The sequence below is a fragment of the Gopherus evgoodei genome, chromosome 2, assembly GCF_007399415.2.
Source record: "Gopherus evgoodei ecotype Sinaloan lineage chromosome 2, rGopEvg1_v1.p, whole genome shotgun sequence".
NCBI classification, from domain to species: domain Eukaryota; kingdom Metazoa; phylum Chordata; order Testudines; family Testudinidae; genus Gopherus; species Gopherus evgoodei.
Genome location: NC_044323.1, coordinates 4649737 through 4663144, shown reverse-complemented (window position 1 = coordinate 4663144; position 13408 = coordinate 4649737). Strand labels below are relative to the sequence as shown.

General features: G+C 46.5%; 1 protein-coding gene across 1 annotated transcript in view; it reads left to right on the top strand.

Moving 5' to 3' along the window:
* Positions 1-13408, top strand: part of TMIE (transmembrane inner ear) — a 73072-nt gene that overhangs the window by 28429 nt on the left and 31235 nt on the right. Inside the window, exon 2 of the mRNA XM_030554180.1 lies at positions 1746-1863. Coding sequence (XP_030410040.1) covers positions 1746-1863 — 118 coding nt within the window. The remainder of the gene's footprint in view (positions 1-1745; positions 1864-13408) is intronic.

Genomic DNA, 13408 nt, shown 5'->3' with positions numbered 1-13408 from the left:
AAACATTAATACAAATACCCCGTGAAGTAGTATTACCCCACTTTAGAGATGGAGAAATAGAGATGAAGTGACTTTCGGCAAAGGCAGGAAGCAAAGCCAGCACTCAGAAGTCCTGGATCAGTGCGTTAGCCACAAGACCTTCCTTTAACCTTAAACTCAGATTTCATGCCCTAGTCCAGGGCTGGCCAACCGGTGGCGCCGGAGCCACATGAGGCTCTTCAGAAGTTAATATGCGGCTCCTTGTATAGGTACCAACTCTGGGACTGGAGCTACAGGCGCCAACTTTCCAGTGTGCTTGGGGGTGCGCACTGCTCAACTCCTGGCTCTGCCACAGGCCTTGCCCCCACTCCACCCCTTCCCCTGAGCCTGCTGTGCCCTCTTTCCCCCCTCCCCTCCCCGAGCCTCCTGCATGCCACAAAACAGCTGATCGGAAGGTGCGGGCAGGGAAGGGGACGCACTGATCGGAGGGGCTTTCGGTGGGGGGGAGGCACTGGAAGCAGGTGGGGGAGTGGATAGGGGGCTGCTGATGTATTACTGTGGCTCTTTGGCAATGTAGATTGGCAAATTCTGGCTCAGCTTGGCCACCCCTGCCCTAGCTGTAGGACAGGCCTGTCTCTCTAGCCAGACTTCACACCAAGACCAGCGATTATTAGAGTACATTAAGAAACGTGAAAGAAAATTAGTGGCCACACTTGATGCCATTGATTAAAATGTTCTACCTAATTTTTTGGTCTGCCTCAATTCTTATTTGGTGCACGGCCATCTAAATCCTATCTGAGTGATCTTGCAGTTCTCGTGCAGAATTTCCATGGGCGTTTGGGCAGGTGTGTGGGATGCCATGTGGCCGTCTCCTCTAGATTCCAGACCAACGCAATGGAATAACCAATGAAGAGACTTCCCTTCGCTGCCAGATAACTCAGACCGTGTTTTACACTGAGCTCAGTTCCCTCTTTGACAGAACTTGGGGAATTCAGCGTGTGCTGAGCCGATCCCATGCAGAACAGTCTGGATAGCTATGTACCTTACACTCATACTAGGGGGCATACAGAGGAACAAAAATTTGGCTGCTTTTGGAGGGGCACTTTTTGTGCCCACCATGGCTGGAGGAGCTTCCTAGCCTCTTCCCCCTGCAGCTGGAGAAGCTGCCTCTCCCTGCTGCATTCCCGAGGTCAAGGTCGGTGGAGCTGTCTCTCCTTCTCTCCCCCTGAAGCCCCAGGGCTGGAGGAGCTGCCATCTCTTACCCCCGGCCCAGGAGCTCACTCTCCCCTCCATGGCCCTGGAGAAGCTCTGTGTCCCCACTGATGGGGGGTGCCTTTGCCCTTGCTTGCTCTCCTCCTTGTGCATGCCATTATCATAATCATGCCTCCAAGCCTCAGTGCTTTGACAGAAGGAGTTCTCATTTTCCCTTTAAAAGTAAAGCTCAGTTTCTTGCATCATCCCATGACTCTGGGAGCTAGGACTTTCAGAAAACTCCCTCCACAAAAGATCACGAGACTTGCTGTAAAATCATGAGAGTTGGCAACACTGCCCGCACACTCAATGAAGCCCACAGTGCTGCGCCTTGCAAGCTAGCCTCCATGCGTTGATTTAAGGAGTTCTCGATCACTGGGCGATGCAGCTCCATGGGTGAGGCCCATGGGTTTCAGTGCTGCGGGTGGGGGACCTGTCTTACTCCGTCACTGAAGGGTTTCTGCTGTGTAACAGTGACATTTGCAAGTCATTAACCGCTCTTCTCCCTCCTCCAGGCCACCACTGAACCCCCCAAAAAGAAACCGGACCCTGTCACTTCTGAGACCGTGGTTTTCTGGGGGCTACGCCTCTGGCAGGTGATTGGAATCTTTGCCATCTTTGTCCTGGGAGTCAGTAAGTCACAATTCTCTGCCCTCCACCCCTGCACTTAGGACCATATCCTGCTCCCTTCAGAGCCAAGGGCAACACTGCAGTGGGTGTTAATAAGTATAGGACTGGGCCCTTCTTCCTGATAATTTGCAGCGTCCGCCTGCAACACGAGCCTGGGCTGTTTTTTCACAGACACCCATTTCACAGGGAATTAGGTGCCCCTGGATATGTCCATGTTATGCTAGCGGTCAGCCTAGCTGGTCATAATTGAGGCTAAGATGTAGTCATAGGTATTTTTAGTTAAAGTCATTGACAGGTCATGGGCAATAAACAAAAATTGATGGCCCCGTGACCTGTCCATGACTTGTACTATATACCCCTGACTAAATCTCTGGTGTTCTGGGGGCTCTGGGGGAGCAGCTGCTGCTCTGAAGGGGGGGTGGCTCTTGGGCACCCACTGGTGCTGGGGTGGGGCAGCTTTTTTATTGAATGCAGTTTTTTTTTGGTACATAATTCTACATTTAAGTTCAACTTTCATGATAAAGAGATTGCACTGCAGTACTTGTCTTAGGTGAATTGAAATATACTATTTCTTTTGTTTTTTACAGTGCAAATATTTGTAATAAAAAATACATATAAAGTGAGCACTGTACCCTTTGTATTCTGTGTTGTAATTGGTATCAGAGGGGTAGCTGTGTTAGTCTGGATCTGTAAAAAGCAACAAAGAGTCCTGAGGCACCGTATAGACTAACAAATGTATTGGAGCATAAGCTTTTGTGGGTGAATATGCATGCGTCTGACAAAGTGGGTATTCACCCACAAAAGCTTATGCTCCAATGCATCTGTTAGTCTATAGGGTGCCACAGGCCTCTTTGTTGTGTTGTAACTGAAATCAATATATTTGAAAATGTAGAAAACATCCAAAAATATGTAAGTACATGGTATTCTTTTATTGTTTAACAGTGTAATTAACTGCGCGATTAATCGTGATTAATTTTTTAATCGCTTGACAACTCTAAGATAAAGGTTAGCCAAAGCTTTTATGAGGTCATCTTTTTACCATTTTTAAAGAACAAGGCTAAAAGTAATTTAACTCCTGATACAAAACTAGATTGACATAAATGCTGTAAATAAAGAAATCTACAGGCATGTTCCCTTTGATTGATGTTTTAAAAGTTTATTTGTTGAAGAATTCCTTGGTTTAACAATGTTTAGATTGAAAAAATATTAGGAAAGAAAAAAAAGTGTCTGTGGTGGGAAAAAAATAGCCCCCTTATCTCTGGTATAAAATGTGAACTTTTTACATAGGCTAGTCTGTGTGTGTTTTGTATAGGTCTAAAGCCTTCTTTACAATAGTTTTCTGTTAGGCAAAATTTAAAGACAATCCATTTGCAAACACCTAGAAGCAGAGGCAACACATTGGTGCGGGGGTGTCACATAGTGCGTGCCAAGAAGGCTAATGGCATATTGGGCTGCGTTAGTAGGAGCACTGCCAACAGATCAAGGGAAGTGATTATTCCCCTCTATTTGGCACTGATGAGGCCACACCTGGAGTATTGTGTCCAGTTTTGGGTCCCCAACTACAGAAAGGATGTGGACAAATTGAGGAGAGTCCAGTGGAGGGCAATGAAAATGATTAGGGGTTGGGGCACATGATTTATGAGGAGAGGCTGAGGGAAGTGGGCTTATTTAGTCTGCAGAAAAGAATGAGGGGGGATTCAGTAGAAGCCTTCAACTATTTGAAAGGGGGATCCAAAGAGGATGGATATAGACTGTTCTCAGTGGTACCAGATGACAGAACAATGAGTAATGGTCTCAAGTTGCAGTGGGGGAGGTTTAGGTTGGATATTAGGAATCACTATTTCACTAGGAGGGTGGTGAAGCACTGGAATGGGTTACTTAGGGAGGTGGTGGAATCTTAGAGATTTTTAAGGCCCAGCTTGACAAGGCGTTTGCTGGGATGATTTAGTTGGTGTTGGTCCTGCCTTGAGCTGGGGGCTGGACTAGATGACCTCCTGATATGTCTTCCAAACCTAATATTCTATGATTCTGTGTGGCCAGATCCCCTCCCTGAGGTTAGCTGAGCGAGAGAGCCAGGCAGGGAGTGGCAGAGGCAGGAGGAACAGCTGGAAGCTGCAGGAAGGGGTCGCTGCTTTCCAGGAGGGGGGACTGCCTGTGGGGGTTGTGACTCCAGCTGTTCTGGGGTTGTGTCCCCTCCTGATCAGCAGACACAGGTCATCTGTGCCTAGAAGATCATAGGTGATAACAACGAGGAGACCTTGTGGGACCTTAGACACTAACAAGTTTATTTGGGCACAAGCTTCTGTGGGCTAAAACCCACTTCATCAGATGCATGGAGTGGAAAATGCAGTAGCAGATATAAATACACAGTACATGAAAAGATGGGAGTTGCCTTACCAAGTGTGGAGTCAATGCTAACGAGACAATTCAATTAACAGTAGAATACCAAGAGAGGAAAAATCACTTTTGTCGTGGTAATGCAGGTGGCCCATTTCAAACAGTTAACAAGAAGGTGTGAGTAATAGTAGGGGGAAATTAGTATGGGGGAAATTAGGTTTAGGTTTTGTAATGACCCATCCACTCCCAGTCTTTATTCAGGCCTAATTTGATGGTGTCCAGTTTGCAAATTAATTCCAGTTCTGCAGTTTCTCGTTGGAGTCTGTTCTTGAAGTGTTTTGTTGAAAAATTGCCACTTTTAGGTCTGTTATTGAGTGATCAGGGAGACTGAAGTGCTCTCTGACTGGTTTTTGAATGTTGTAATTCCTGATGTCAGATTTGTGTCCATTTATTCTTTTACATAGAGACTGTCCAGTTTGTCCAATGCACATGGCAGAGGGGCATTGCTGGCACATGATGGCATATATCACATTGGTGGATGTGCAGGTGGATGAGCCGCTGAAGGTGTGTGGCTGGTGTGGTTAGGCCCTATGATGGTGTCCCTGTCACCACAAACGGTGATAAGTAACAGTCACCCTGGATTTGTCAAGAACGAATCACGTCAAACCAACCTAACTGCTTTCTTTGACAGGGTAACAAGCCTTGTGGATAGGGAGGAAGCAAGGGGCTTCAGACCCTGATCCTAGCTGCCATTGCCCCTCTTAGGTCAGTGGAAGCACCCCTGGTGAGGATGCTCACGCCGATAGAAGAGTGTGGACATGCCCCACTGCACTAAATGCTGCAGCGGCTGTAATGTAGATGGACTTGGGTTTGTAGTGTAGACGTACTCCGTGAGGGCCTGCGTGCTGCAGCTCTGCTCGCTGAAGCTCCAGACACATACCCCCTGTCACTCTCCCTGCTCCCTCTCCCCCAAAACAGCACTTCCTCTTCCCGGAACAATCAGCCCTTCCTGCCCTCAGCACAAAGATTTAAAGGGGCGATGCTCGCTAAACTCCAGCGGGGTTACACATGGTTACCAGTAGACGAACGCATCAGTGTCTAGTGGCAAGGAATGGCTCCATCATCAATGGCCATTGTACAGGGAGCTGCCCCCCCATCCGCTCAATCCCCCACCCCACAGTCCCATTCTCCCTGCACACAGAACCACCCCAATGAGCTCTTGTGCATCCAGATCTCCCCTGCTCCCAGACTCCCCATCAAGCTGCCTGCACCCAGATTGCCCCTCACAGAACCCTCTCACCCCACACCTGGACCCTCCCATGCTAAGCCCCTCCACTCTTGGATCCTGCTGTTCCGAGCCTGCCCGCCCCACACCTGGACTGGGGGACAGGGCTGGGCCTGTGTGCTAGACCCTCACTTGCTATTGCAGCATGCCCGACGGGGAGTAGCAGGACCCCAGGGTGTTTCTGGGGCAGGCCTAACTCTTATGCTGTGGCAGGGTTGGGTGCAGAGTCCGTGTCCCTTGGGGTGGGGTCCTGCAGGGCAATCCCCCACCTCTCTGCAGCCAGTGACCCGCTGTGGTGGACCCTCCACTCCCATTGCCTTTCTAATGTATTGTCGGCAACGATTTCCATTCTAGTCCAGTGACGGCGCGGTGACCTGCTGAGGGCTAATCCGCCATGCCATCCTCTAAGGCCCCAATCTGGCAGAGCATTGGTTTCAATGGGGATACTTGAGGGCTTTACTTTATGCACTGTGACAAAGTTCCTCCTCTATCTTGGTGGGTCCTGCACTTATTGGCGGATATGTTTGCCTCAGAGATTTACCATGTGGGTCAGGAAACAGCCCAGAGACCTTCCCTTCTGATAGAACCCACAGTCCAGGTTAATTCCTCCTGTGTCTGATCAGGAGTTGGGAGGTTTGAGGGGAACCCGGGCCCGCCCTCTACCATGGCCCTATGGATTGCAGCTGTCTAGAGTGCCTCCTGGTACAACTCTCTGGCTACTTCCCTATGGCTTCCTCCCAACACCTTCTTTATCCTCACCACAGGACATTTCTTCTGGTGTCAGATAATGCTTGTACTCCTCAGTCCTCCAGCAATACACCTCCCCACTCTCAGCTCCGAGTGCCTCTTGCCCCCAGCCCCTCGCACTCATGCTGCAAACTGAAGTGAGGTCTTTTTTAAACTCAGGTGCCCTGATTAACCAGCCTGTCTTAACTGATTCTACCAGTTTCTTCTTAATTGGCTCCAGGTGTCCTAATTAGCCTGCTTGAATTGGTTCCAACAAGGTTCCTGCTTGTTCTGGAACTGCCCCTGTTACCTTACTTAGGGAAACGGGATCTACTTAATCTGGGACTAATATCTCTGCCTTCTAACACTTTCCTGTAGCCATCTGGCTAGACCCTGTCACAGCACGTATGTAAGTGCTGGGCCAGATCATGAACCATCTTCACTCCTAAGGATGTGCTGCCTTTTAGGTATATCCACACAGCAAAGAAAAACCCGTGGCTGGCCCGTGCGAGCCAACTCAGGTTCATGGGGCTTGTGCTGCGGGGCTGTTTCATTCCTGTGTGGGCTTCCGGACTGGGGCTGGAGCCCAGACTCTAGGATCCTTCAGGGTGTGAGGGTCCCAGAGCTCCGGCTCTAGTCCAAACCCCGTAAGTCTGCACAGCAATGAAATGACCCTGCAGCATGACCCTCACGAGCCCAAGTCAGCTGCTGCCAGCCGCAGGTTTTTCTTTGGTTTGTAGTGTAGACGTACCCTTAAAATCTTCCGTGCTTGACATACAATGGAAATATTAGTATTGCCACCGTGCTCTGTGGAGCCATAGAGATGTGCTAATATGCCTAATACGGAATCTGCTACAACAATTTTCCATTAGGTAAAACTTGAAAGACAATCAGTTTACAAACACCTAGAAGCAGAGGTGACCGGGGGGTGGGGTGAAGCATGCAGGGTTACATACCCCCCTCCAGGTTGATCATCACATGGTGCGCCCGACCCACTCCCTGTGGGGCAGCTGAATGGAGTTGGACTGGACAGGGAGAGGCAGAGGCAGGATGAACAGCTGGGAGCTGCATGGAGTGGTCACATCTTTCAAGGGGTGTGTGTGTGCTGCTTTCCGGGGGAGGGAGTGCAGGGGGGTGGCTGCCTGTCTGGGGGTAGCGACTCAAAGTGTTCTGGGATTGTGCTCCCTCATTATGAGCATGCACGGGTCATCTCTGCCTAGAAGATAATAAGGTGATAAGCAACAGCATGAATTTGTCAAGAACGAATCACGTCAAACCAACCTAACCGCTTTCTTTGATAGGGTAACAAGCCTTGTGGCTGGGGGGAACTGATATCTGTGGTATATCTTGGCTTTCATAAGGCTTTTCATAATGTCTTGCATGACCTTCTGATAAAATAACTAGGGAAATACAACCCAAATGAAGCTTCTATAAGGTAGTGTGTAACTGGCTGGAAAACCATTCCCACGCAGTACTTATCAGTGGTTAGGGTGACCAGCTAGCAAGTGTGAAAAATCAGGACAGGGATGGGGGGTAATAGGATCCCATATAAAAATAAAGCCCCAAATATCAGGACTGTGCCTATAAAATTGAGACATCTGGTCACCCTATCAGTGGTTCATAGTCAAGCTGGAAGGGCATAATGAGTGGGGGTCCTGCAGGGATCAGTTCTGGGTCCGGTTCTTTTCAATATCTTCATCAATTATTTAGATCATGGCATAGAGAGTACACTTTTATAAAGTTTGCGGACAATACCAAGCTGGGAGGGGTTGCAACTGCTTTGGCAGATAGGATTAAAATTCAAAATGATCTATACAAACTGGAGAAATGGCCGGAAGTAAATAAGATGAAATTCTATGCAAAGAACTCGACTTAGGAAGGAACAATCAGTTGCACACATACAAAATGAGAAGGAGTTTGGCAGAAAGGGATCTGGGGTCACAGTGGTTCACAAGCTAAATATGAGCTAATAGTGTAACAATGTTGCAAAAAAAGCAAACATCATTCTGGGACATACCGTAACTCATCACTTAAAGTCGTCCTGCTTAATGTTGTTTCATTGCTGATCAATTAGGGAACATGCTCATTTAAAGTTGTGCAATGCTCCACTCTTACATTGTTTGGCTGCCTGATTTCTCCACAGCTGGCAGCCTCTCCAAGCCCCCTCCCCCCACACAGTGCCTCCTGCCTGCTGGCAGACTCCACGGATCAGCACCTTCCCCTCCTCCCTCCGCCTCCTGCCTGCAGCAATCGGCTGGCTTGCGGCGTTGAAGAGGCAGGAGGGAGGGGGGAGGAGCGAGGACTCGATGTGCCTCCCCCCTCCCTCCCCTGCCTCCTGAACGAGGCAATCAGCTGGCTGGTTGCATTTAGAAGGGAGGGGAAGGAGAGAGGAGGAGCCAGGATGCAACATGTGAAGTAAAGGGGGAGGAGGTGGGGCGGGAGAAGAGCGGGTCAAGGGTAGGAGTTTGGGGGAAGATGTAGAGTGGGCAGGCTGAGAGTTGAGCCCCCTGCCCCTGGCGCTTGCAGAGTAGGGGAAGCTGCCCTGGGACCTAACCCCCGCCCCCATTTACTTTAATTCTTATGGGGAAATTGGATTTGCTTAACATCGTTTCACTTAAAGTCACATTTTTCAGGAACATAACTACAGATTTAAAGGAGGAGTTACTGTATTAGCAGGAGTGTTGTAAGCAAGACACAAGAAGTAATTCTTCCATTCTACTCCACACTGATTAGGCCTCAAGTCAAGTATTGTGTCCAGTTCTGGGCACCACATTTCAGGAAAGATGTGGACAAAGTGGAGGAAGTTCAGAGAAGAGCAACAAAAATGATTAAAGGTCTAAAAAACATGAGCTATGAGGGAAGATGGAAAATATTAGGTTTGTTTAGTCTGGAGAAGAGAAGACTGAGGTGAGGGACAATTCTTCAAGCAAGTACAGAAAAGGTTGTTACAATGAGGAGGGAGAAAAAAATTTCTCCTTAACCTCTGAGGATGGGACAAGAAGCAATGGGCTTAAATTGCATCAAGGGCCGTTTAGGTTGGACATTCGGAAAATCTTTCTAACTGTCAGGGTGGTTCAGCACTAGAATAAATTGATAAATCTCAATCTTTGGGGATTTTCAAGAGCAGGTTAGACAAACACCTGTCAAGGATGGTCTAGATAATACTTACTCCTGCCTTGAATACAAGAGGCTGTACTAGATGACTTCTCAAGGTCCTTTCCAGACTTTCAGCCCTATGATTCTATCTTTATAGAGGCTACAGGCATGATTCTGATCTGAACACAGGAGTAGCCTTACCAACTTCAATGGAGTCACTCTGGATTTACTTAAGAGTAGAGTTTGGCCCTGCTTGATTCAGTCTTTCCTGTGTTTTAGAACTAGGGTGACCACATGTCCAAATTTTATAGGGACAGTCCCAATTTTTGGGTCTTTTTCTTATATAGGTTCCTATTGCCCCCCACCCTCTGTCCTGATTTTTCACACTTGCTGTCTGGTCACCTTATCTAGAACGGTCACTTTTCCATTATCCCAAGCTTAACAGTGATGAATGCTATCGAGTGGTTATCATTAATCACAGTCAAGTAATGGAACTTCTCACAAGAATTAGCACACAAAGACAACTAAGATATTGAACATGTTGACCTTGTAAGATTCACACAGGTGCTCTCAATTAAAACACACACGCTTATATTCTAACTGAAGTGGACTCTCGTGTCAGTCTAATACAGGACATATATTTACAGGTAAAGGAAGTTATTTAACAGGAATTCACTGGTTTTCAACTAGATAACACCTTGCTCCCATCAGTGGCAAACTGATACGTAATTGGTTTAAGCCAAAGAGGTGTAGGTGGGGATCCAGTTTAGGGGTCCACTTCTCTTATTCTGCAGAAAACCATCTCTTTTGTCTGGGAAAGATTTTTCTTTCAGAAATAAACAGGATGGTTTGAAGGCATTTATAGTTTTTCCACTTAACCTAGGTAATTTAATTGATCTTATGACAGTAAGGGACAATACCAGAAAAGCAGCTGTTAGATTAGATATTAGGAAAAAACTTTCTAACTAAGGATAGTTAAGCACTGGAATAGGCCTCCAAGAAAGGCTGTAAAATCCTAGTCATTGGAGGTTTTTAAGAATAGGTTAGAAAAACACCCATCACAGATGGTCTAGATATAACCTGGTCCTGCCTCAGCATAGGAGGCTGGCCTAAATGACCTCTAGAGATCCCTTCCATCCCCACATTTCTGGGATTCCATGACTCTCCTTAACTAGCACAGTTTAAGATCAGAACCAGAGAGATTTCAGATCTTAGTAAAACTAGCTTATGTCTAAGCAACATAAAATTTGCAAATGATTAGCTATGTAATTATGTAATCTAAATATTAAAAAAGGTTGTAATTAGCAAAAAAAACTATGTAAAATTAACAATGTCTAAGCTCATAACCAGAGAGACCTGTTTAAAGCTTAGTAAAATTAGCTTAAATCTGAGATTTTGTCATCAGTCTATGGCAACTTCGTGTCTTTGTCCAGGGAAGTTTCCCTCTTCTTTGGGTTCTGGGTTCAGAACTGGCCGCTGGTTCCCCAGGTTAGGAGAAGGAGAAGTCACAGCTTTGAGTGGGTCTGTGCCACTCTTTCTTAATTGAGCCCCAAGGCCTGCCCTTTGGGGTCTTGGTTTTGCTCCAGATCACACAGCAGGGCTCGCTGTTTTCAGCCAGGAAGACAATTCAGGGTGTGTTTCCCATTCTTTAGCTGGAATTCAGGGTCACAGGCAGCTTGGGGGTTTACTTAGCTTTAAACTTCTTGGGTCCTAGTATGTTTCCAGAAGCATCAACTCACTGGCCAGAAGAGAATTGTAGCAAAAATCTCTAATCTTACTCAGAGGAAGAGCATCTTTCATAGGGTGGGTTTCTTCAGGGTTTTGGAGGAGTGTCTGGTTAGGGCCTGGCCCAGCTCCTGTGGGTTTGACAGTCAGACCTCATAGACTCATAGACTCTAGGACTTGAAGGGACCTCGAGAAGTCATCGAGTCCAGTCCCCTGCCCTCATGGCAGGACCAAATACTGTCTAGACCATCCCTGATAGACATTTATCTAACCTACTCTTAAATATCTCCAGCGATGGAGATTCCACAACTTCCCTAGGCAATCTATTCCAGTGTTTAACTACCCTGACAGTTAGGAACTTTTTCCTAATGTCCAACCTAAATCTCCCTTGCTGCAGTTTAAGCCCATTGCTTCTTGTTCTATCATTGGAGGCTAAGGTGAACAAGTTTTCTCCCTCCTCCTGATGACACCCTTTTAGATACCTGAAAACTGCTATCATGTCCCCTCTCAGTCTTCTCTTTTTTCCAAACTAAACAAACCCAATTCCTTCAGCCTTCCTTCATAGGTTATGTTCTCAAGACCTTTAATCATTCTTGTTGCTCTTCTCTGGACCCTCTCCAATTTCTCCACATCTTTCTTGAAATGTGGTGCCCAGAACTGGACACAATACTCCAGTTGAGGCCTAACCAGCGCAGAGTAAAGCGGAAGAATGACTTCTCGTGTCTTGTTTACAACACACCTGTTAATGCATCCCAGAATCATGTTTGCTTTTTTTGCAACAGTATCACACTGTTGACTCATATTAAGCTTGTGGTCCACTATGACCCCTAGATCTCTTTCTGCCATACTCCTTCCTAGACAGTCTCTTCCCATTCTGTATGTGTGAAACTGATTGTTCCTTCCTAAGTGGAGCACTTTGCATTTATCTTTATTGAACTTCATCCTGTTTACCTCAGACCATTTCTCCAATTTGTCCAGATCATTTTGAATTTTGACCCTGTCCTCCAGAGCAGTTGCAATCCCTCCCAGTTTGGTATCGTCCGCAAACTTAATAAGCGTACTTTCTATGCCAACATCTAAATCGTTGATGAAGATATTGAACAGAACCGGTCCCAAAACAGACCCCTGCGGAACCCCACTTGTTATACCTTTCCAGCAGGATTGGGAGCCATTAACAACTACTCTCTGAGTACGATTATACAGCCAGTTATGCACCCACCTTATAGTAGCCCCATCTAAATTGTACTTTCCTAGCTTATCTATAAGAATATCATGCGAAACTGTATCAAATGCCTTACTAAAGTCTAGGTATATCACATCCACCGCTTCTCCCTTATCCACAAGGCTCGTTATCCTATCAAAGAATGCTATCAGGTTAGTTTGACATGATTTGTTCTTTACAAATCCATGCTGGCTATTCCCTATCACCTTACCACCTTCCAAGTGTTTGCAGATGATTTCTTTGATTACCTGCTCCATTATCTTCCCTGGCACAGAAGTTAAACTAACTGGTCTGTAGTTTCCTGGGTTGTTTTTATTTCCCTTTTTATAGATGGGCACTATATTTGCCCCCTTCCAGTCTTCTGGAATCTCCCCCGTCTCCCATGATTTCCCAAAGATAATAGCTAGAGGCTCAGATACCTCCTCTATTAACTCCTTGAGTATTCTAGGATGCATTTCATCAGGCCCTGGTGACTTGCAGGCATCTAACTTTTCTAAGTGATTTTTTACTTGCTCTTTCCTTATTTTCTCTTCTAAACCTACCCTCTTCCCGTAAGCATTCACTATACTAGACATTCCTTCAGACTTCTCAGTGAAGACCGAAACAAAGAAGTCATTAAGCATCTCTGCCATTTCCAAGTCTCCCGTTACTGTTACCCCCTCTTCATTGAGCAGTGGGCCTACCCTGTCCTTAGTCTTCCTCTTGCTTCTAATGTATTCATAAAAAGTCTTCTTGTTTCCCTTTATTCCCATAGCTAGTTTGAGTTCATTTTGTGCCTTTGCTTTTTGTTTAGCAGGTGACAGCTTTTAGCGTACTGGTTTCTGACGTGTGTTCCTCACAGTAACCAGGAGGTGGCAGCCTTGTATTACAAATGTGTTTCAGTTCTTGTTTCAGTGGATGACAGCAGGGTGACAGAGTCCAACAATCCAGCCTGGTTAAATTCCAAGGATTAATGAAAAAGAACATTTCACTTCTTTCTGTCTCAGACATACCCTATCCATCAATTGATATGGACATCAAGGCTATCCAGAGATAGGATAATTTGTGATAAAATGTTTTGGAAGGGCTCTTCAGCCTCTTGCTTCAGGGTTTAAGACAAGCTCTAACAACTAATGGACAGCAGGATGAGAACTGATGTGAGATGCAGTGTTGGTATA